The 23,514-nt window shown below is 42.8% G+C and overlaps 1 protein-coding gene across 2 annotated transcripts in view; it reads right to left on the bottom strand.

The window, feature by feature from the left end:
• Nucleotides 1–23,514, bottom strand: part of TRAF5 (TNF receptor associated factor 5) — a 242,013-nt gene that overhangs the window by 162,909 nt on the left and 55,590 nt on the right. For both annotated transcript variants that reach the window (XM_085612843.1, XM_085612844.1), the window contains one exon: nucleotides 3,934–4,166. In XM_085612843.1, coding sequence (XP_085468969.1) covers nucleotides 3,934–4,166 — 233 coding nt within the window. The remainder of the gene's footprint in view (nucleotides 1–3,933; nucleotides 4,167–23,514) is intronic.

Below are 23,514 nucleotides of genomic sequence, written 5' to 3'. Positions count from 1 at the left end.
TTTGCTGGCAATCAGGGCCTGTATAACTGTTTTCTTACTATTCTCTGGTAGCCACTTGAGGATCTTTTGCAGTATCCTCAGAGTGTAGAAGCATGTGGAGGTCACTGCATTTCCCTGAGCTGTCATGTCAAGCTTGTTGTCTAGGATGATTCCTAAATTTCTGGCATGCGTGGTGAGAGTAGGTGATTAGAATTGAAGTCTGATGCCACAAGGTAGAGTCCCAAGCCGAGGTTTACCTTCCGAAGTTCACCACTTCAGTTCTGTATATGTTGAGGATGAGGCATTTTGATCTCATCCAGGTGACTGCCAAGGTCATGCAGGTGGCGAAAACTGTGTCAAAGGCTGCTGAGAAATCAAGCAGTATGAGGGCTGCTGTTTCTCCACAGCTGAGGATCAACCTGATAGTGTCTATTAATGAGGACTGTCTCGCTGCTGTGGTTGGCCCGGAAACCTGATTGCTGGGTGCCTAGGAGTAGGTGTGTGTTCAGGTAGTGAGCGAGTTGCTTTTTGATGATGTTCTCCATAACCTTGGCTGGGTAGGGTGGAAGGGAGATTGGGCGGTAGTTTGCTAGTTGGGTGGGGTCTGCTGAAGGGTTCTCTCGTAGTGCATTGACCATTGCGTGTTTCCAAGCATTCAGGAATGTTGCAGTGGTGATGGAGTAATTCAGGATGCGGGTGAGGACTTAGCTGATTTCTTTACAGCTATTGGAGTTCTTGTCTATGCACTCTGCTAGGGCCTTCATTTTCGTTTCTCTGATCTGCTTGTGGTAGCATCTCAGGGCTGCTTTGTAGGTCTCCTTGTTCGTTCTCCAACTTCTTTCCAGTTGTTTGCAGTGTGGCTTGGTTGTACAGAGTTCCTCAGTGTACCAAATAGCCTCCTTCTGGGTCCTTCTTTGTGTATTATGTTTTCAGGAGGATGTGGGTGCAGGGAGTCAGCGCATTTTGTGATCCACCCTTCGAGCTGTTTGACGTCGCTGTTTAGGTCATCGTCGGGTTGGACTGGTTCTAGCAGAGGGACGGGGTCAGCTGGATTTCAAGATACTGTTCCAACTGCGCCTGGCCCGGCTTGTGGTGGCAGGTTTTGATTGAAAAGGGATGCTGATTTGGAAGTGGATGATGACATGATCAGTCAAGGTGAGAGGTGTAGTTGCAGTGATTTTGATGCAGTTGAAGATAGACAAAAAGTGGGTTGAGGGTGTGTCCAGCTGAATGTGTGGGTCCAGCGTTGTGTTGTGTCAGTCCGATGTTTTCAAGTCTTTCGGAGAGTGTGATGGAGATGGTGTCATTCCTGTCTTCCAGGTGGAAGTTAAAGTCTCCTAGTAAGAAGTAACCTTTGGAGGCAATGGTGAGAGGGTGACGGAGTCAGCGATTTTTTGGGTGAAAGTAGCTTGTGGTCGGTAGACAAAGGTTCTGTTCAAGGTGTAGGTTGCTGAGATTTGTAGTTTGAAATGTAGGTGCTCCGTGTAGGGGGTTGTATTCCCTGAATTTGTGGTGCAGTTGTTGGATTCTTTCAACATATTCACAATTCCTCCTTCTGGTTTGTGTTGCCAGTCCTGCCACGGGATCTTGTATCCTGCTGAGATGGCTGTTGCAATGTCGGGTGCTCAGCCATGTTTCCGTAAGAAACAGGAGGTCCAGAAATGCTTGGTTTAAAAGTATAGTGAGGAAGGATTCTAAGGTGGGGGAAAACCGGTTAAGCTGTTAGTGTAATCGGTTCTCCCCCATGCACACCTTAGTTGCCCCCACTGCCGGTTGGTGTCTGCGGATCTGCAGCACATATTGTGGTCCTGCCCACTCCTGTCCTCTTACTGGCACTCGATCTACACTGTACTACAAGTGGTCACCCAACTTACTGACATTAACACATGGGAAGCTTACACTCTTGGCATATTCAAATGTAGGTGGCAAAACAGGGTGAGGACGTGATTTGCTGGCATGATCCTCCAGCTTGCTAGGAGAGTCATCACCCTACAGTGGAAGGTGGAGCAGGAGCCATCAGAGGCGGCGTGACACGGGCAGTGCGGAAGTGAGGAAAGGCAGAGGAACTGTGCTATGAAGATGTAAGGCACCTGCGCAAGCAACACAGTCCAGCGTCCTGGGATGCCCTTCTTGATCATTTCTAGCAACTCACCTGAAACAATGACCTCCCCGCAGATTAGGCAGGGAGGAAAGATTTATACTCATCTAAGAGAGTCTGGCCAAGTCACTACCCATTGCCATACGTGTCCCTGCCCACTGTAACCCGGTCACTGTGCCCCCTGGATATTCCTCCCCACTGCCGTGCTGTCATCCGTTACTTTGGGTCAGGATAGTAGATAGTAGTCCACCCCTCTGCCTCTCTCGCAATGCCCATCATAACCCAGCTGGAGCTCAGCTCTGGCTTCATCAGCACCTCTTCTGCATGTGTGGTCCCGCCTATAGTTAAACCCGAATCATCGTCCCCCTCCCCAGTTTAGGGGCACTATCCCAGTTAGTAGAGTGGACACATTGACACCTGCCATATTAGCGCACATACTCCGTTACTCCACACTGCAGCATTCTGAAGGCTGAGCCACCCGATACATGAACTTACAGATGTGCTACTATCTAGAGATCACTGGCATGGGTGCTGTGCGCCGAATCGTAATATTGCAAATGTTTTGTGACACTGCTTTTTGTTTGAATATGAAAACCCTAAAAAAATGAACAGGAGGTCCGGGGCGTAGTTGTCTACGATGTTCCAGATTTCTGTGGCCATTTTGCTGCATGACAGTTTGTCTCGGGGTGCGTGTTTATAGGTGGCAGAAGGAGGTGTGCTGTATGTATTTTGTGTGGGAGGTGTGGTTGTGGTGGGTGAAACACTGCACGTGAAGCAGCACTGGGTGCAACAAGAGCTCCTTCTGTGTTGTGCAGTGCAGTGAGGCTGTAGTGTGGAGATGAGCGTCCGGGTTAAGAGATCAGAGGAAAGTTGCAGAGTAGTGTAGGAGGGAGTGAAGGAACCGGGTTTGTGGCATTAGGCGCAGTCCAGGCACAAACGCGATTGCCATGCCTTACCTCCTACAAACACCTGTACAATCCTGGAAATGTTTAGCTGTTTATAGACTGGCCCTGTAAGAGGTTCAACAGACGATTCACTGGAACGCAATGAATCTTTGTGAGCCTGAGACAAGGAATGAACATGTGGAGGGGTCCAAAGCTGCACACACACAGTCTTTCTGAGTGGGCACAGCCCAGTTCCTTTCTCTTTGTTAAACTCATCAGTACCGAAATGGGAAAACTGAAACATGCTGCCTCTAGTGCCTCTAACACATAGAGCAGATGTGCTGTAAAATGAACTATGGTGTATCAGACAAAAGGCAAAGGGCAGAGTTTCCTGAAATGCAAGAAAATACCTGATATTTAGTTGTGGTCCACTGTAGTTCGTGCTAATCTAATCATTTAAAAAGGCAAATCCATGATATATGTTTCATCCTTCACTAATAACTGGTTCAAAGCATCTAATGAGCATTGGCAAAGTCAATAGGTTTGGACCTTGGAAAGCTTGCAACATGTTTTTAAAATTTATTCAGGGTGATCACTGTGTGATAACATATACAATAAACAAAGAAAACTATAACAAATAAATAACAAGTAAAAAACGGAAGGAGTAGCTCAGAAGCCTGGGAACCAATCCTGGCACTGAAATGCATACCTTTTCTGGCAGCTGCACACATGTTATCAGGCAACATTTCATCAGTAACAGTCAAAGACAACCAGTGAATGACCCACTGCTGTATGCTGCGGTAGGCGGAAGCAAAATGTTAATGACAACTGAACAGACCACTAAAAACAACTGACAGAAAGCCCATGTGTATATGTTTATGTATTTTAATTATGATTTTAAAAAAATATACATATACGGTTTTGAGAAAAGACTTAAACATAGTGCTCATTTGCTTTGAAAAGTTCTCTTACCTCAAAGATGTAACACACTTGTGACAGAAGCGATGCCCACATCCTGTTTGGTGGGGATTGTGGAGGACTGAATGGCAGTAAGCACATTTGTACCGCTCCTGCAGCTTTTCAACAAACGTGTATTCACCATTAGATTCAAAGTCCAGAGAAATGGCACCATTGGAGGTTTGTCGTGTGAGGGAAGTTGAGAGGTGTTGAGAGCCTCCAGAAGCCATCTGGAAGCTACCATTAATCTAGACATGACATAAGAGCATGTTGAAAATGCCTTTAGGTTAAATGCTTTTTATTTACTCTATTTTTTTATGCTGACAATATCTAAGATAGGTACGACTATGTAATATTGCTGGTATTAACTTGATCTATGAAATATCTACTGACACAATTCTGAACATACACAACATGCATACATTACAACAGTGCCAATTTAGGAGAAGACTCACGTTTAAAATTAGCTTTGTCCCACTTAAACTTCCTCCACCCCAATGCAAGTAAAAGAGATCATTAATTTTGCCAGATTTTTGCCAAATCTCAATTCAATTCAATATTTATTAAAGATTTGGAACTCAAATGAGGTCCACAAACAATACACCTTCAACTTAATACTGTGTTCTAAGTTCCAAGATAAATATTTCTGGGAGCTTGTCTTAGTTATTATCTTTAATCTCTCTTTTGTATTACAGAATTTGATATCTCTATTGTAGCTGAGCTTACCACTTAAGAGTTTTTAAAAGAGATTTAAATTCTAATGGCGGGAGGGTAATCACTGATTCTTCTTGTACACAAAAGAGATTTAATGCTTGAGAGAAGTCATGATATAAGGAATATTTACCCCCAATACCGCCAAAGATTTCTTGATGCATAAAACCTCCTTATGAGTAAGGCTCGCTATTTTTTAGCTGGTATCCCCATTGTAAAACCCTGGATATACCTTGGATATAGGAGCTTATCGGGCCAAATTCTAGTCTAATAGCAGCTGATGGAACGAACGTGTTAAAATTGCACAATTTCCGCAAAATCTGGCCTTCAATCCTATCTAAAAAACTCCAGTCCTTTACAGGGATTGATTCAATGGCATAAAGCAGAGTTGGAGGGGATTTTGCTTTGAAAACCGTCAGCATATGTAAAAAATGCCTTCTGCCCATTGCACTATAAAAAACGCGTAGACCATTAGCGTGGGATACAGCTTTACAAGAACTGTGTTCAATGTGCAGTTTATTCCTTGTATTACCCGCTATTAGTTTCCCTAGGTAAAGGTATGAATCTACCACCTCCAGCTTTTCGGGACCAATTTGCCACTTAAACTTACTTAATTTACTACTTCTGTTGCATTTCATGATTAAAATTTAGCTTTTTGATACATTTATCTCCAAGAAATGAGCCATCGTATAATTCTGTAATGAAATCAACTTTCTTTTCAGCCCAATAGGGGTTATGTCCATCACTATTATATCATCTGCATAAAGGAGACATGTAAAAGGAAGGCTGCGTATCTTTGGTGCATCTCCCTCTAGCTGGGAGAAACTATCAGGTAAATCTGATATCTATAAAGAAAATAGTAGCGGTGCTAGTAGGCAGCCTTGTTTCAGACCATTTTCTATGGGTATTACAGAAGATAAGCCTGGGATTCCCCCCATTAATACCTGCCACCAAGTTTGAGAATGTAATGCAATAATTAAGGATAGCAGGGGAGCTGGCAGTCCCATATTATGTAATTTTCTCCATAGTAATGGTCGGTCTACCTTATCAAAGGCCGTTGAAAAATCTATGAAGGCAGTATAAACGTTAGATTTATGAGAGATCTTATATTTCTCCTCAATTCATTTCAACATGGAGATGTTATCCAGGGTGAAGTGATTGCTCCTAAAACCTGCTTGTTCTATAGGGAGTACCTTCTTCTCCATCACCCATTCCGAAAGGTGATGGAGAATACTACGTGCAAATATTTTCCCTACTGCATCTAATAAGGCTATTTGCCGATAGTTACCCGGATGCGATCTAGATCCCTTTTTGTGCTAAGGGATTAAAATACTACCGGACCAAGATGGTGGTGTCTTTCCCGAGAGTAACAAAAATTAAACAATGGGACTAGGTACATGGCCCACAAAAGTGGCTCCTTTTTGATTACTGTCATTGGAATTTCATCCGGACCCATAGCTCCTGATATCATTTTTTTAATTGATCCAACCACGTCATTCACTGAATGTACATAGTTGAAAATAGGAGTTTCAAAGGAGTCCGGTGCAGCGGGGACAAAGCTGGTAGATTTAGAATTCGCAGAGTAGAGTTCTGCCAGGTGGAGTATCCAATCCTCTTCTTTAATAGGAATGGGAAGAGATTTAATTCTTGTGCCGCAACAGTCAGTGATTATTTTCCCATATTTTTGGGGGTTAGTTTTTGAGGCCGCCTCTTTTAACTGCACCCAAACGCCATCTTCCGTTATTTGTTTTAAAGAGCGTTTTTTTCTCTGCCTTTTCCTCTTTAATAGGTTTATTAGATTACTTCGTTCGATACAAAAATTCAGGAACTGGGCTCTCACTAATTTATTTATTTCCCTATTTAAGGTGAGCATTGGATCAAAATTCGATCTCTGTTTAGCCGGACCTTGCGTAGATTTACAAAATGTGGCCAAAGAACCCATATTGTGGGAAAAGGCATCTAGTGTATCAAACTGAGGAGGGTTACTCTCGGCCATTACTAAATACTGCTGTTCTTTTATCAAAGCTGCTGAGTTTGCTTTTAAATTAGTGGTCGCTAGAGTATTCCAATAAATTCTACCATTTGTTGCATTGAACCCTACTGTGCGGTCTGTAAAATTCCAGGGACCTACCTTAGCACCTTCTGCAGAGACACTTAGATAATCTATAATAGATCTCCCAGTTGGCGCCTTACGAGTATAATTTGCTGGAATATCATTTTCTAACCTCCCATTAGCGATTACGAGGTCTAAGCTTGTCAGACCTTCGAGTAGTGTAGCACCACTTTCATCTATCCTGCTTTTTTATTCGGAAATTGGGCAGTGGGGATATTTAGGGCTTCCTTTTTTGCAGTGTTAGAAAATACCCTTATATTGTGAGAAGAGGGGAAACAACCTTTACAACGCAGTCAGTACATCGCACTACATTTACAAAGCAGTCATTACATCGCAACATCCTTTACAACCCATGTCACTACAACGCAGCCATTACATTGCATGTCACTACAACGCATGTCACTACAACGAAGGCATTACATCGCATGTCATTACAACGCATACCATCACAACGCATAGTACCCCTACACTATCCAACACTTACCCTACTGTTGCACTCCCTGGAGTTAGAATAGTAAGTTTTACCCCTCCACTATCCAACACTTACCCTACTGTTGCACCCCCTGGAGTTAGAATAGTTATTTTTACCCCTACACTAACCAACACTTACCTTAAATGCAATGTAATGGTATGTGTTGTAATGGTATGCGTTGTAAATGTATAATGCAATGTAAAGGAATGAGTTGTAAAAAAAAAATTTTAATTTGTTGTAGTGGCATGCGATGTAAATGTATGCGTTGTAAAGGATGTTGCGATGTAAAAACTGTGTTTTAAAGGCATGCATTGTAAATGTATGCGTTGTGACGTCATACATTCTGAGAAGAGACTTTAGAATTCAAGTCTCCAACTAACATTAGAAAACTGCAATTTTCCCTTTCCAAGGTAGAGTAGATAAAAACAAATAGATCTTTTAGTAGGTGAAAATTAGATGCATCAGGAGGTAAATATACATTTACAGGGACGCTAGAGGGCGCGCTGCGACATGGCCGCTTTCTGAAGCAGCTCTGCCGGGGACATTATCTGCATATAAAGTATGTCAGCGGGTAAAATGCCGAAAAGTAAACAGTGTCTCCGACGTCGGAATGTGACCGCTACAGCCTGAAGTGAGTAAGAGCACCAGCTGAGGTCCCGGAGCCGAGAAAACTATTGATAAGGGAAAGGAGCGGTGAGACAGCCTGGCGACCTTAAGATGGCAGCTCCCTTTGTATACTGCGGACGGAGCGGGTGAAGAGATCTGCGCTACATGACTGAACACCATAGACCTGGAGGCGGCCCACGTAACAACTGTGACGCTCCTACCTGCACAAACTACTGCGAACTGTGAGTGGGGACCCCCCTAGCGATCCACGCATACCACACAGCGGGCGGCTCGATATAATCTCCCACAAAATGGCGGGCGTGGGCCGACCAGCGATTTCCTGTGGGGTGCAGCCGTGATCTGCACGGGCGGACGTCATAGCCTGAATGCCAAAAGGTGCAAAAACGTAAAGAAACATACCAGGACTCTGATTGAGCCATGAAACACTAAGTGGCATCCCTGACTCCACCCCACTAATCGATCACATGAGAAAAGAGTGACGGTAACGGCTCCCACAATGTCGCCGCTGGCTGTATGTTCCACACCCCACCCAAGGGAGCTTCGCAACCAGCCCGCCGACCATATCTTACAACTCTAGATCCTGGAACTGGGGCGAATATCTCGACAACATACTATGCTGGAGGTGGAATACACAAGCTGGCATGGTAGACATGACGGAGTACGTGCTGTTTTCCACGGACGGTAAGGCATAGGGAGTTCCTCTACTCCTCCATATCCAAGGTGAGACATTTCAACTAGAAGTGCAGAGAACCTCTGTTCATGGATATGACATTGACACTCAGTCCCACAGTGGGTGAGATCTTGCTGCAATGCCCTATAGTACTCTTCTACATACGGGCAGTTGTAGGATATAAGGGGAAGGTGCAGAAACAAAGCCATATGTCTCTGTAAAAGGTGACTTAGAAGAACAGAAATATTACGAACTGCTATTAATGAAGCCTTCTATGGTCACACAAATACAATCCAATGAAATAACATGCAATGTATCCAGGCCCGTAGCTATGCGATACCCTACAAGCTCACGAGCGGCTGACTGAATGATGACTATTACCACTTGAATGTGTATTTTTTTCATATGCACCCGAACTTCTCCCGTAATACCCGACCCCATCCACCTAGCTGGATGGTGACACAAGTACTCGGCGGATCCCCCCATGAGGGAGCTCCCCAACAAAGTTCTAGTAATGTTGAAATTGTTGTACGGGATAGGTCTTTGGCGTGATTGGGATGCCAAAGTGGGTAGTGGGTTGGTGGTGGGATGGAATTGGGGATTGTTTTACAGACTACCATCTCTGAAATACATTGCGTACGTCCGGACTACTACGACACATATCTACATCACCATACACGTTATAGATGTCTTAAGTGCCTCCATTAATAGCAATACGCCTCGCCATGCCACATATATAAATCACACCACTGATCACAGATAGTCTACAGAAAGCACATCTTAATTTATTGACGTGGAATGTCAGGGTGCTCAATAACCCGAAGGAGATACAGCAGATATTTGCATTTCAAGATAGACTCCAAATAGATATTGCACTCTTGCAGGAATCTCACCTGGCCCCCATGCATAAATGCACTGTGGGGAGCAGATGGGCGGAAACAGTACTGAGCTTCGCATACTCTTCGTATTCTAGAGTCGTGCTGATTTTAGTGAAGAAAGGGACGCATTTTCACATAGATAACACCATGACAGACTCATTGGGTAGCTACATTATTGTTACTGGACATATTAGAGGGCAATGCATAGGCTTAATAAATACTTATGGTCCAAATATCGATGACCCAGAATTTTATAAAGCAATTTGGTGCATATTGAATAATTTACCTGAAATGACCTGGATATGGGGTGGTGACCTCAACCTCTCCTTAAATGAACAACTGGATAGGTCAGAATCCTCCAGAGAACTGCACAAAAAGGCAGTGAAGGTACTGCGAGATATTATGACTGAAACTAACCTAGTTGATATCTGGAAGACGAGCTACCCACATCACAGGGAGGCCACACATACCTCTATGATCCGCAATAGCTGGTCCCGAATTGATTCCTGGCTGGGGTCGGGGGAGGTTGTCTCCTGGACACGAAACATACAACATTTGCCCAAAACCCTCTCCGACCACAATCCAGTGCTCTTGACCATGACAGTCCCTGGGTACACACCTCCCCCATACATGTGGCGTTTCAATGCCAAAGCACTATTAGACTCTACATACACTGACATCATTAGCCAGGCCCTTACTGACTATTTTGCAATCAATAAGCCCTCCACAGACGACCCCAGTTTATTATGGGAAGCCTTTAAGGCTACCATACATGGTGTATGTATTAGCACAAATGCGGGAATCTTTAAAGACATCCGTGCCCCGATTGCCAAGCAGGAGAACACATTGAGCGCGCTGGAACATGAATACGAACAAACGCACAACACAGCTCTTCTGAGTGAAATTAGAAAGGTTATGTCAGAGTATCAAGAGTTCGCAGAAGATGAACTAAAATATATAACAAAACATCAAAGTGCACGCACATATGGTGAAAGGGGCAGGCCGGGTCGAATTCTGGCGCATAAAATATGTACAGGCCATACACCACAAACAGTTATGGCGATAAAAGACGACAGTGACACGCCCTGCTCTGACCCAAAGAGCATACTTCGAGCGTTCATGGACACATACGGCGACCTTTATGCATCATGAGGCACCGCCACGCACCCTGAGTTTATGGCTTATTTAGAAGATGTAGCAATAGCCTGGTTGTCAGATATGCAAAGGGACTATCTCGCACAACCAGTCACGGTAGAAGAAGTTACTGAGGTGGTCAAATCACTCCCAAATGGTAAGGCACCAGGCCTGGACAGCTTTACCAGTGAATTTTACAAGGCGTATATCGACCAGATTGCGCCCCACCTTGTGGAAATGTACGGGGACGCCCATGACAAACAGATTCTACCCCCCACACAAAGAGATGCCATGGTCATTGCGCTTCTGAAGCCTAATAAGGACCCTGAGCAATGTGAATCGTATAGGCCACTATCATTGATAAATACGGACACTAAAATCTTGGCAAAACTCCTTGCAAAATGTTTACAACCGCTAATGACCAACATCGTCCTTCCTGACCAATCGGGATTTATACATCGATCGACTGTCCACAACACCAGAACACTATTCGCACTATTGCACTATCTGGCCCCCGATACGCAAGCAGCTGCAGTACTTCTGGATGCAGCAAAGGCATTTGACTCAATTGAAAGGACCTATCTTCAAACCATATTGCAAAGAATAGGATTCCCTCCAATCTGCCTACAATGGATTCAAATACTGTACACAAAACCCACAGCATGAATAAGAGTCAATAAATATGTATCCGATGCCATACCAATCGCAAGAGGCACAGGACAGGGCTGCCCACTGTCCCCTTTACTTTTTGCAATCGCCCTGGAGCCCATAGCGTGTAAAGTGCGACAAAATCACAAACATGCAGCTTTACACTTTCCGCAAAGGCCAATCAATATTTCGCTTTATGCGGATGATATGGTTCTATATATTCGAGACCCAGCGACAAATCTTTCCCCTCTCCTGAGAGAATATCTTAAATTCGGTCACCACTCTGGCCTCCAAATTAACTGGTCCAAATCAATCATTCTCCCGTTAACAGACACCACACAGCCGTATCCAGCAGAGTTCCCTCTCGAATGGTAGACAGATCCAGTTAGGTATCTCGGTATTTGGTATCATCGCAATCCCGCACTAGTTATTCACTCAAACTATAGGGCAGCAATCAGTATACTTGAGGAAAAGATTGAACGCTGGATACAACTTCCCTTGTCCCTCGCAGACAGATTGGCCATTGTCAAGATGGTTGTTCTACCAAAACTTTTGTACCTCTTTAATAACATCCCCATTACCCCACCGAACGCTGTATTCCAACGTTTAAACACTATGGTAAATCTGCTAATATGGGCAGGTAAACAAGCTCGCATTGAGCTCCGTGCCCTCACTTTACCGTTCTCCAAAAGTGGCTTCAAGGTCCCAGATCTCCTCCTCTATTGTTTATGTGCTCAAGCGCAATATGCGCATTTTTGGTATCACCACGTCCCCTTCCTACAACATATAGCGATTGAAGACGGGGAAGCACATCCCATCCCACTGAATGCTATCTTACCACACCGATGGACCTCGCCCCACTCTCAGGAAATTAACACTATACAGGTTACCAGTGCGGCATGGAGGCGGATGGGGAAGTTGGCACATAAACTACCCCTCTACGCACCAGCGACGCCCTTACAATTTCACCCAGATATATCGGTCACCCAAGAAAAAGTAGGAACAGAACTATTATGGAAAGTGGGCATAGCTAAAATGGGAGATTTGTACACTAACAGCAGTTTTATAGAACTTAAAGAACTACGGTACATACAAAATCAGACATTACTTTTCCAATTTAGCTAATAGACTACAGGGAGCCATTAAGAAACTGTATCCCACCTACCCTAGTGAACCACCGCAATTAAACACCCTGCAAATGCTGATTACCACACCCCACAATAAACATATGGTGACAAAACTATATACACAGCTTCAGGGCGACATTGCTGATAACACGCACAAGGCATGGGAACGTTGGAACAACGCGCTTGATAAACCTCTCACAGAGAAGGAATGGGAGAATTGCTGTAATATGCTCACTCCAAATGGCAATCTGCGCCTTCTACATTATAAATACCTACATCAGACATATCATACCCCGGCCCGACTGTATAAATGTGGTCTCCGCACAGATGCACTGTGCCAACGCTGTGGTGCAGATGATGCCAATTTTATTCATCTTGCCTGGTGCTGTACGCTAATCAGTACATACTGGACAGAGGTCGTGATGATAGTGGCTAAAATGGGGGGAGTCTCTATTGATTGTACGATTCAAACATGTCTATTGGGACTGATCAAGGATGTACGAGCTGCAAAACGCAAGTTTTGCATGATAGCCCTGCTCCTAGCTAAAAGGAGAATTTCACTATGCTGGGGTAGCAAGGTACCACCAAGAACCACACACTGGCTTCAAGATATGGCCTATTGTAAAGATACCCTGAAAACATATGAGGAAGAGCTACCCACTGGCTCTAAGCCACAAGACTATTGGATGCATTTGGTTGACTATCTCAAAGCAAATCCAACTATTTAAAAGTGCATGGATGTATAAAGCGAAATAATATGGTTGATGGGGAAATTGTTAATATGCAATGTATCGTACGGTAACTTTCACTATGCTGTAGTCTGTATGTTGTGGTGACGTTTTGGACATTGTATGTCTTTAACAAAAAGCTTATAAATAAAAATAAAAAAAATATACATTTACGATCAGCAGAGAATTTAAATGATCCTGGCAATCCTTGAGATCTATCTTAATCGCGTGAATAAAGTTGGAGACGTGAAAAAATTCTTTATATGACCAACTAAAAGTTGTACTTAGCATAATGGCAATACCTCCTTCAGCATGTCCTCTAATCACAGGGGACGCAGGCTTGCCCAGCACTATATAATCTTCAGTGGACCAGTCCTTTATGATCCAAGGCTCTTGTAGACATATTATATCTGCACTCTGTTTTTTCAAAAATAAGAGTTTATTTTTATTAGTGCTTAGGCCGGCTGCGTTCCAAGACATCACAGTAATATACTTGCTAAGAAGAATTCCTGTATTTTCGGCCTGAGGATCTATTTTTATTAAGAGCGCCTGCTACCCAACTCCACTTCTTATCTTCATCATCTACGGAAAATTCATACTGGGGCTTTTTCTCTGTGAGTAGCGAGACCCTCCTGCCTTCTTTACCAAGGGAGACCTGCAGTATACTCTCTCTCTCTCTCTCTGAGTGAGGTATACCCCTTGCGGCAATTTCTGAACAACTGTTAGACTGCTGATTTTGGACAACTTTTTTTAATGCTAACTCCTCTACAGGTATAAGAACGTCAATGCCACAACAACATAGTTTATCACTGTGTAACATTATCAGACGGGAGATAGCTGTGGATACAAACGTTACTCTTGCTCCCTTAGGATTAATATATTTTTGGATCATGAACAAGGTCATTGCTTTGAATCATTTGAAGGCCAAGGATTTCAGCAAAGCAACCTAACAGAAAGGGCCTATTCATAAATGGTTCATGGTAAAAAATAAATGAAAAATCCAAAGTGTAAGGGCCAAAAAATGAGTGATTGATTTGAGAGGTTACCTCAGGAATATTTTCAATAGGATTATAAGTGACATTATTGCCTAAGGAGGAAGCAAATAGTGAGGCATTAGGGTTCAAGTTACTCTGACCAGTAGAAGGAACACTTATATCCAATACAAATGGCTCTTGGGAGGATCGAGTTGCAGCACTTGGGTTCAAAAGAGGAGAACAAGAGCCCGATGGATTGGATTCTGCTTGACCATCTTCCTTCTTCAAAACAAATAATTCAGGGACTCATGGTATATTGTGAATTACATTAGGATCAAAGCGTATCCGTTTTGCCCTTTTTTTTATTTATCCTTCGATGTTTTGCCCTTTTTTCCTTCTTCTTCTTCTTACAGTCGCTGTTACTTTTATTCTTGGTATCTTTTCCTTTGGTAGATGAGCAACCAGCTTTTGATCCCTCCACTATGCTCAGGAGTTTTTAGACCAGTTTTTAGGAAAATGGGGAAAACTTTTCGATTTATACATACATTTCCTTCTTTGCTTGTGGGCGAAACGTAGATCCAGCGCCTGGAGCTAGAGTCCCAGAATCGAAAAGTTATTGGAGAGTGGAAGAGTATAATTTTCAAGAATATCTTCATTTTCTTTCAGTTTTTGGGTTTGTTTTTCCTACTAGTGAATGGTTTACCGGCCTGAACACCAAAATGCCGCCCTTTAGCGTGGAGAAGGGAGCCTATTTGAGTAGGATGGAGCTGGTTGATGTTGTCCTCCAAAGATAAAGGGGAGTGGTTCCCTTCACTGGGTTAGCCTTACAGGAAGGAGGTAGGCCGGTTTTACCAGACGAATATCTTTTCTCAGAGGCTATAAATGTAGTCAGAGCCTAAAGATAATCCAGGATATTGTCAGAGTTACTTACTGATTTCTCCATTAGGGTTAGAATAGATGACAACACTCTTTCCAAGCAAAGTAATGAATCCGACATCAGCATTTTTGACTATGGATTATGAATTGAAGGGTGCAAATTTGGGGATAGATCAGGTGTAATCGAGCCCCGTGAATCTAATATGCTTGTTCTGCTGGGTGTACTACTGTATAGCTGCATTTTAACGGGACGATCCTGAGAGGAGAACGAAAGTGCGGTAGCAGGGATACAATTCCTGGACGGCTCTAGGTTAGAGGCATGAGGCGTCTTTGAAGACTGATTGAAATTCATGTTGAGGTCAGGTAAGTCAGGGAGCGTGGAATCTTCTATTATAGGTTCTCCGGCTTTTGGTGGTAGATGAGATACCCCTTCAAGTTGGGAGACTCCATTAGTAAAGGAGTGGATGGTTAAGTTTGCTAGCAGAGAGTCAGCCTCCCTAGGTACCAAGTGTTGGGGATGCCTAGACCAAGTTCCTCCAGTTTTGGGAGATGGTTTAATAGAAGCTGTTGGTGATGATTGCCCAGGGACTACTTTAGTCTATCCATGAGCTTCTCGAGTAGACTCCAACATCCCTGCTGAATTTAAGCTTGTTTTAAAAAAAAATGTAAAAAAAGAAGGGATGGTATTAAAACTTTTCAAGTTGTTTATTTGAATTAAGTTGTTTCTTAAAGGATTAGCTTTAGTTTTTTTGCACGCTCTAGTATATAGCAATCTTCCAGAGCACAATTTCTCTGCGGTCATAACTTTGTCCCTATACAGACAGCCCTTAGGCGGTTGGCCGGCACAACCGGAGAGGTATAGCTCCAATGCGCCGATGCACTGATGCGCCGCTCATGCATCACCGAGCACTGAGCGCCGAGCTTCCAAACTCCTACGAGCATATTCGCAAAGCTCACAAGACTATATAACAAGCCACCTCCACTAGACTCCAAGGACGTAGCTGTGCTTGTTTTCAATAGTCACTACAAGACTGAGCGAGTCACTACAGCACCCTTTGATTCCAGCAGACCTCCGACAGGACTAGCAGGTCTTTCCAACTGGACTTTCTCTCTTCTGGCTAGGCGGAATGAGGCTGTAGTTTTAACTCTGGTCAGCTTTTTTGCGGGGTTTTGCAGGGTTTTGGGAGATCATACAGTCATGAGGCATGGAGCAAGGCACCGCCGAGCCATGGGAAGAGGGGGGGAGGGGCTGCAACCTCCGCAGGTCTCCCTCGCGTTCTCCTTCGCTAGCGCCCGCCCGGGCACGCTAGCCCCCCTACCCTCCCCTCTGCCTCTCACCGCACAGTCTCTGCTCCGCTCGCTTGCTGCTGCTCAGTCAGTCCGACGCTCTACTCCGCTCACTCTTCGGGACCCGCTCTCACTCACCCGGGCAGCGGGGCGCCGCACCGCAACCCCCTCGCTTCCTCACGTCTTTAGTTCGTCTCTGGACTGGTTTCTCTGTGAATTGTCCCCGCGGCTCGCTGCTCCGCAACTCTGTTGCTCTGTTCGTCCGCCGCTCTCGTGACCACGTGACAACTGTGGAAATCACTGCAATAGACCCTAACTTTGCCAAATCTGTATTCTAGTTCTTCTCATATGTTTACATCCATGTTTTGCTTGAAACATGGGCCCTGATTCACAGAAAATAACAAAAGCAAATGACCATATACCTCAGAAGAGACTTGTGCATTATGTCTCTCACTTGTTTGGCTACATTCTTTGGAAGCGGCTTCACTGCGCCCAACAGTTTTCATAACAAGTCATTATAAAAATACATCATAGCTCATCATATACATCTAACAAGGAGGGGTGGCTGTATTTAATTTGTGGGTGTTTACCAGCTCAGTGAAGGAATCTGCAACATTGCAAGTGGTAATCTCAGAAAGCTAGGAATCCACCCGTGAGATCTTGTAAAGCTCGCCATAGAGCAAAACAGGTGTCAGCTAAGATTTTTAAAAGTTGTACTTGAGAGCTAAAGTGCTAACTGACAATAAAGGATTTGTTTAAAAAACACAATAAAATAAACTTTATGTTTAACAAAAACAGAATGGTTTGTTATTATCTTGGAGTGGGCTCACCATTAGGACTCATGCCTGGGAGACTTTCCAGTATTTGACTAAGGTCCCTGATATTGTGATATGTCCCTGTACTTATTTATAGCTTCTTAGACAATATTCAGAACTTGCTGCTCATTCTGCATTGATGCCAGACTTTGCGACAGTAAGAATGTTTCCAATATATTTTCTATTGGAATTAATTGTGTATAACAAAATAGCACACAACACATTCATGAAACAGTCTCCTATTACATATGCAGCAGATTTAGTCACATATCACTACTAAAATATGCAAGTGTTCTGGCAAACTCTGAGATCAACAATGAGCAAAACACATTCATCCTGGTGCAGCTATGTCAAATGTTGCACAATCGAAGGGTATGGTATAACTAATGGTGTCCACCAAGCTCCTTGAGTAGTGGTAACAGGTCATATTCATATTGGGTACATCGTTAGAGATAATCCATGGTTCACTGAGGCAGGAAAAAGGGAGGTAGATATGACTTAGAGCAAGGGTGTCATCGAAGCAGCTTCAGTATCATAAATTCATTGGGCCACCTAAAGAATGTCAGGGGATTTTTAATTCCTTTAGTTTTCCCATAAAATATCATGGTTGACTAAATGTAATACAGCACATAAGTCCACAAAACAAGTTACCCATGTCTCAATCGATTTCTGGGCTATCAGCCAAAAGCTGAAACAATGGAACGGGCCACTTTAAACCCACCTTGTTTGATGGGTATTAAATCATTAGTCTCAATCCAATCCTTTAAGTACAGAAGGATGATTCACATATATTTCCGCACCAACATCTACAAGACTTAGAAATCAATAAGAGGGATCGGCCTTTTTAGAAATCGGCTCAATAATTGCCCGTTTCCATCTTTCTGGGAACTGACCAGTAATTGTTATACAACATAATACTAATGCAAATATCCTAGCCCACCAATCAATATTGGATTTAATTGTTAATGGATAGCGATTGTCTGGATTAGCAGTACTTACGAAAGTAAGTGATGAAATAATTTCATTTTTGGAACTTACAGAAACAAATTAAAGAATTTCTTCCTTACATATATATTCTTCAGGAGGAGGTTTATAACATCCCTTTCTGTATATGTCTTCAAAGTAATTGAACCACCCCTCTTCTTGCACCATACACGTTGCTAAATAAGATTCACTTCTCATGCCATGCTGCATTAATCCCCAGAACTTCGCTGTATCCTTTAATATTACTAATAACATATGTTCCCCATTGGAATTATAAAACAGCAATTTCTTTATTTTTTTCAGGGACTTATATTCCAATTTGAATCGACTATATGTTTTATTAGACTGATTATCACTTACAACCCTTGTTGTCTACTTTAACCTTCTTAATTTAGTTTTTAAAGCTTGACACTGTAAGTCAAACCTTTCTGTATTCTTTTTTAATTTCCTTGCCTTGTGATTAGCCATATGGTCCAATTTCTTTCTGTTCTACTTTAAGACAGTTTTCCACCACCTCTACTATTCTGTTATAACACCCAACTTTATCAATATCCAACATCGGCAATCTTTCTAATTCCATTTTCCCTGGACATGTGAAAGTAATATCAGTTAATTATCATCACTAAGAGTAGTTAATCTCCTAGGCAATTTCACAGGCAGTGGCATCACCTTTTGCCATGTATTCAACATATGTAAGTTTATCATTGCTCTTAAAAGAAAATGGATATTGCCTTCTAGCTGAATAACCTTCAAATCCGTGAACTGGCCAAAATACCATGCTTCCATAAAGACATACTCAATCGGGCACCTTTGTTTGTCCTGGATAAAGTCTGAGATTCCAGGATATCAGAACTAAATTGACCTTTCAAGCACATGAAACCCCAAATGAACACACATTTTTGCATTTCATGAGCTCACTTAGATCTAACACTTTCTGGAAATACAGCCGCTGCAATATTATATACTAACATTTAAGTCATCTTGAGGTCAATGGATTGATGTTGACTACTGAAATATATTAGGGCCCAAACTCCACTGTTTAATGACAAGCTCTCTGAATAAGTTACTGAAAGTTGCATGCCTGCCAAGTAGTACATTTCCCATGGGTGACTCTGATGTTGACTGGCTTAATTCAGAAAACAGGGATTTCCCAACTTTAAGGAACTTGCTTTTGCTGCATGATTTTCAACAAAATGTCTCATAGCCCAGTCATTGTAAAGGCAACATTCTTAACCTCAATCTTGCTGATACCATCTGATTCTGCTGTGTTCCTCACATTCCTCAGCATTTTTCACATTCTCTTCAATTCCAACCCATAATGTAGTAAGCCGGTGGCACGGAAAAGTCTCCCACGACCTCTTAAAAACGTACCCACCAAGCAATGATCGGACACGTTCTTCCAAAAATTTCACAATATTATGCCCCCAAAGATGTTAATCATATGGTCATTGAATATGACTATGTTGACCTATTGGTACTATATTACAAAATCACAGACTCAGCCCAACCAACAATGGTTGTCAGAATCCCCGAAAGGAAGCAACTGCAGGAAAAGTGAGAACAAATGGAGGACCCACACAGAGACACAACTTCATCTAGATTGACATCTCCCAAAAAATATAGACTAGTCTCTTTACATCCCAAAACAAATAAAATCCTCTCCAAATGACAAGGTTTTTACTCTGGCATCTCAGAAAATCTCTAACGGTGCAGAAAATAATCCACCAGGCTACTCAAAAGAGAAATGCGAGGAGAAAATCCACTTAACAGAGTTCACTTTTTATTTTAATGTCCTTCCTCCAAATCCTCCTCACATTTACGATTCCTTCATATTTATCGCTCCAGGTGAACTTTTTGACTCCTTTAAGAGCTAAAAACCCATCAACTACTGAAGAATCAAAGACAATTACTCCATATTCAAAAATGTTTTGTTTAAGTTAAAAAGCTCTTCTATTCTTAGAGAATTTTCTAATCATTGATAAAAAATGCCCAGATAACCCACATCATCAAAAAAGCTGGACCCAGACGTAACAGTGTTTCCAGTCTATCATGGCTTGGCAAGGTCTTTGAGAAGACTTTTGCAATCCACCTCAATGTCTTAATTTTAGACAATCTTCTATCTAATTACCAATTTGGTTTCAGGCTTGGCTGCAGCATCCAGACAGTGCTTAAATAACAAGGACAACCCTATCTGCCCACGTGGACTAGAGTAGGTATGCATTAATATAGCAATTGTCCCGTGGGACTCATTCAAAAACGCTACCTTCTTTTGTATCCTAGAAGGAACCCAGAGTTACTCAGACTTATTCATCGGACAAAAATGAATTACAAAGAAGTCAAAGCACAGGACTAATATAGTTTGCAGCTTGTAATGTTTTGACTCCAATTGAGTGTAACAATCTACAAAATAAGTGATCATAGTGCAGGCAACCCAGTGCTCCAATGTTGATTATATTTACAAAGAGCATAGATAACAGACAAGGACACTGTACAATTCCCAATGGCTGTATGCATTCATGGATATAATTTATAGCAGGGTTTGCATATGTCAGTGTGGAATCCCTTGAAGTTAAATTGCACTTAACAACCAAGAGGAACGGTCAGTCGACCCCATTGACTGCTAGGGTCTCTTTAGGATATAGTCATTTGACAACTAGGCCACCTAATAGTGAGATCCCTTGTGTGACAGGAAAAACTGCCAGGTCTTTAACCTATCCCAGTCAATTATTTCAGTGCAGGGCATATTCTTTTAGAACCAGTACCAATCCTCTTCATACCAAACGAGGCAACGCTGGTCCTGACAGATCAAACCAGTACCAATATCAATGCAAAATTGCCCAAATTGTGATTTCATTTTATTCTTCAACCTCAGTCTATCCACACTTCAACGCTGCTGAACGGAGTGAAATTAGCTGCACCGCATTCTTGTAGAAGAATAAACTGAAATCACAATTTGGGCAATGTTGCCTTGGTATTGGTACCGGTTCGATCTATATGGGATCAGCTTCACCGCATTTGATATGAAGAGGATACATTATATTTTATGGTGTAGAAATCATATACACCTACTAAGGAACTGAGAAAATATACCATTGACTCAAATTGTGCAAACTATATATATTGTCCACAAAGGTTTCCAGAGTCTTGCATGGAGGTTCTGTGATGGATTTCTGAACATTATATTTCTTATAAGGTGAAGTATCCAGGAATCTTTATTTCTTAATATTGCTATAAATAATAATTGAGTTCAGTATTCGCTATTGTCTCTGACACTCCACTCAATTTTGCAAATCTTTCATCCATTGCGTCTGTTTTATACAACCATAGGCCGCATCCAGCAGGTCTTCTGTATGTTTCCTGAAAGTTCAAGTGCTGCCAATAGCTTTTCCGAGAATTTTGACTGTGGTTGTCAGTTTCTTAGCATGTTTCAAATAAATGGTATAAATAAGGCCTTGGTACCAGCTCACGCTGAGAATTAGGTTTCTCAACCCCAAAAAGAGAAGGGACCCAAAGCATGATGCCCTTAAAATAAAGCTAGCACATAGACGGTTTTCCCATCGCTACACAAATCTCTCCCCAGCCATAAAGTACCTTGACCACTCTTTCACTATCCACTACAGTACATTCAGTCTCAATACGCAATCTGACCAATCAGCTGATATCCTCTCAAGCCCACTTTGGTAAGTGCAGCTATATACACATTCAAACCAAGGTGGTCCGTGGTTGGCCATGGTAAACTAGGGGGCCACCATGCTCTGGTCATCAACATACAAGCTCTGACAAAGACAATAGGTCTGGCTCTTCTATAAGGTTAACTGCTTCTTCATTGATTGGTGAGATTTGTCTGAGTGAATTGGTCAGTGAGTGAATGCAAGAATTAATCAATGGATAGATGAACAAGTGAGGGCATGAATCATTGAGAAACTGAGCACATAGATGAACTGGTGAAGGAATGCAGCGACTCATAATGGATTGATGGATAGATGAATGGGTAAGTTGATGAGCAGGTGTATAGGCAGGTGGGTGAGTAAGCTATCCATCCTCACACATCTACACATTCTTCTTCTAATCTCTTTATCCACCCATCCAGGCACACATACGTAGCCCTCCACCAAACCATACTCTTCCGAAACTCTTTCCATTCATGTACACCCCACTGTATCTATCTAAGCATACATTTACTCATCCACCCATGCTCATAGATTTAAGAATCTGTGTTCGTGTCTGTTTGCTTGAGGGCTGTATAATGTTTGTTGTGTATGGATGTTGGTATTAGGAAAGCCTGTATGTCTGTTGGCCTATGTCCACTGATGCCTTTAGGTATGCAGGTCAGTACATGCAAGGCTGCCTCTATTATTATGCTTTGCAGTTGGACATTAGTTTGTGTATATGTGAGTGCGTGCATGGGTGTTTGCATGTTTCTGTGCATTTTGCTAGGTGTGTAGATGTGCCTGAATGTGCAAATATTCTTGTATGCATGTTGATCTGTGAGCTTATGAAAACCTGCAGCTGACCCACTGCATGTGATGATGGTCACCTTGCCACCTCCCCTCTGCCCTCTCGTAGACTGTCAAGGGCCCCCTGAAATTAGATGAGAGAGGGCTGCTGTGGCCAGGTTTCTCTAGGCTTGTATACTCAGCAGACTTGGCTTTCTAGGTCGAGCATTCAAGACCTCTTTTATATACTTTACTTAGATCGAGCATTCAAGATGTCTTGTATATACTTTAGTATATACTTCTTTGTGGGCTCTCTGCTTTTTCATTTGGTTGTTTCAGTGTCCTTAAATAATCCTTGCTTGCTAGTGGTCAATCCTTCCTCTTTGTCCCTCCTTTTCGTCAGTTGTACACTCCCACAGTATTTGTACCCTTCCACATGTCCCACGGTACCATCTGTTTAGGGACTACTTTTTCCTTTCTCTAAGAGCATTTGACCAGAGCGCTGGAAGTTTTCAGTCGCTCCAGGTTAATTTCTGTAAATAGGGCTGTAAATCATGTTCATGTCTGGTTACATTTGCTGTGCATTCAGAGACTGAAGTGAAATGTTGGAGACTGTTTTCCGAGGGTGCCTGTTTCCACCCCCGCCGTGCAAAAAGAATCATGAACACAACTATTTACATCCAGTTACGAGCTGTCAATGTGCAGAGAAAATCACTACTTTTATGGTTTTTAATATGTTGCCCCAATTTAAAATGGCGGCCGCACATCATGTGCGATGACGTCATTAACGTCATGACGAAGCAGTCTCATTTCTTTCCCCATTGCTTGTCTTGAGCTTGATGTGTGGACTCCCGTTGCTGGCACTCAGCAGTGCTTTCTTGATAGCTTATCTGCATTGGAGGCTGCTGAAGTCAGCAGCTGCTGTCTGACACCACCTGCATTAATAACCACACACCAGATGTCTATGACAGCAGCAGCCCTGCACTCTATATACAGTGCGGTAGGTGGGCACCTCAGCAACTTGTACCGAGGCCACCCATTGACCGGAGATTGTTAACCCACATGCTTCCGCCCCAACCTACCGAGGCACATCAGGACACAGTAACAGATGGATTG

This window comes from Triturus cristatus, chromosome 6 (genome assembly GCF_964204655.1).
Source record: "Triturus cristatus chromosome 6, aTriCri1.1, whole genome shotgun sequence".
NCBI lineage: Eukaryota > Metazoa > Chordata > Amphibia > Caudata > Salamandridae > Triturus > Triturus cristatus.
Note: the sequence above shows the minus strand (reverse complement) of the source record. Positions and strands in the feature narration are given on the sequence as shown.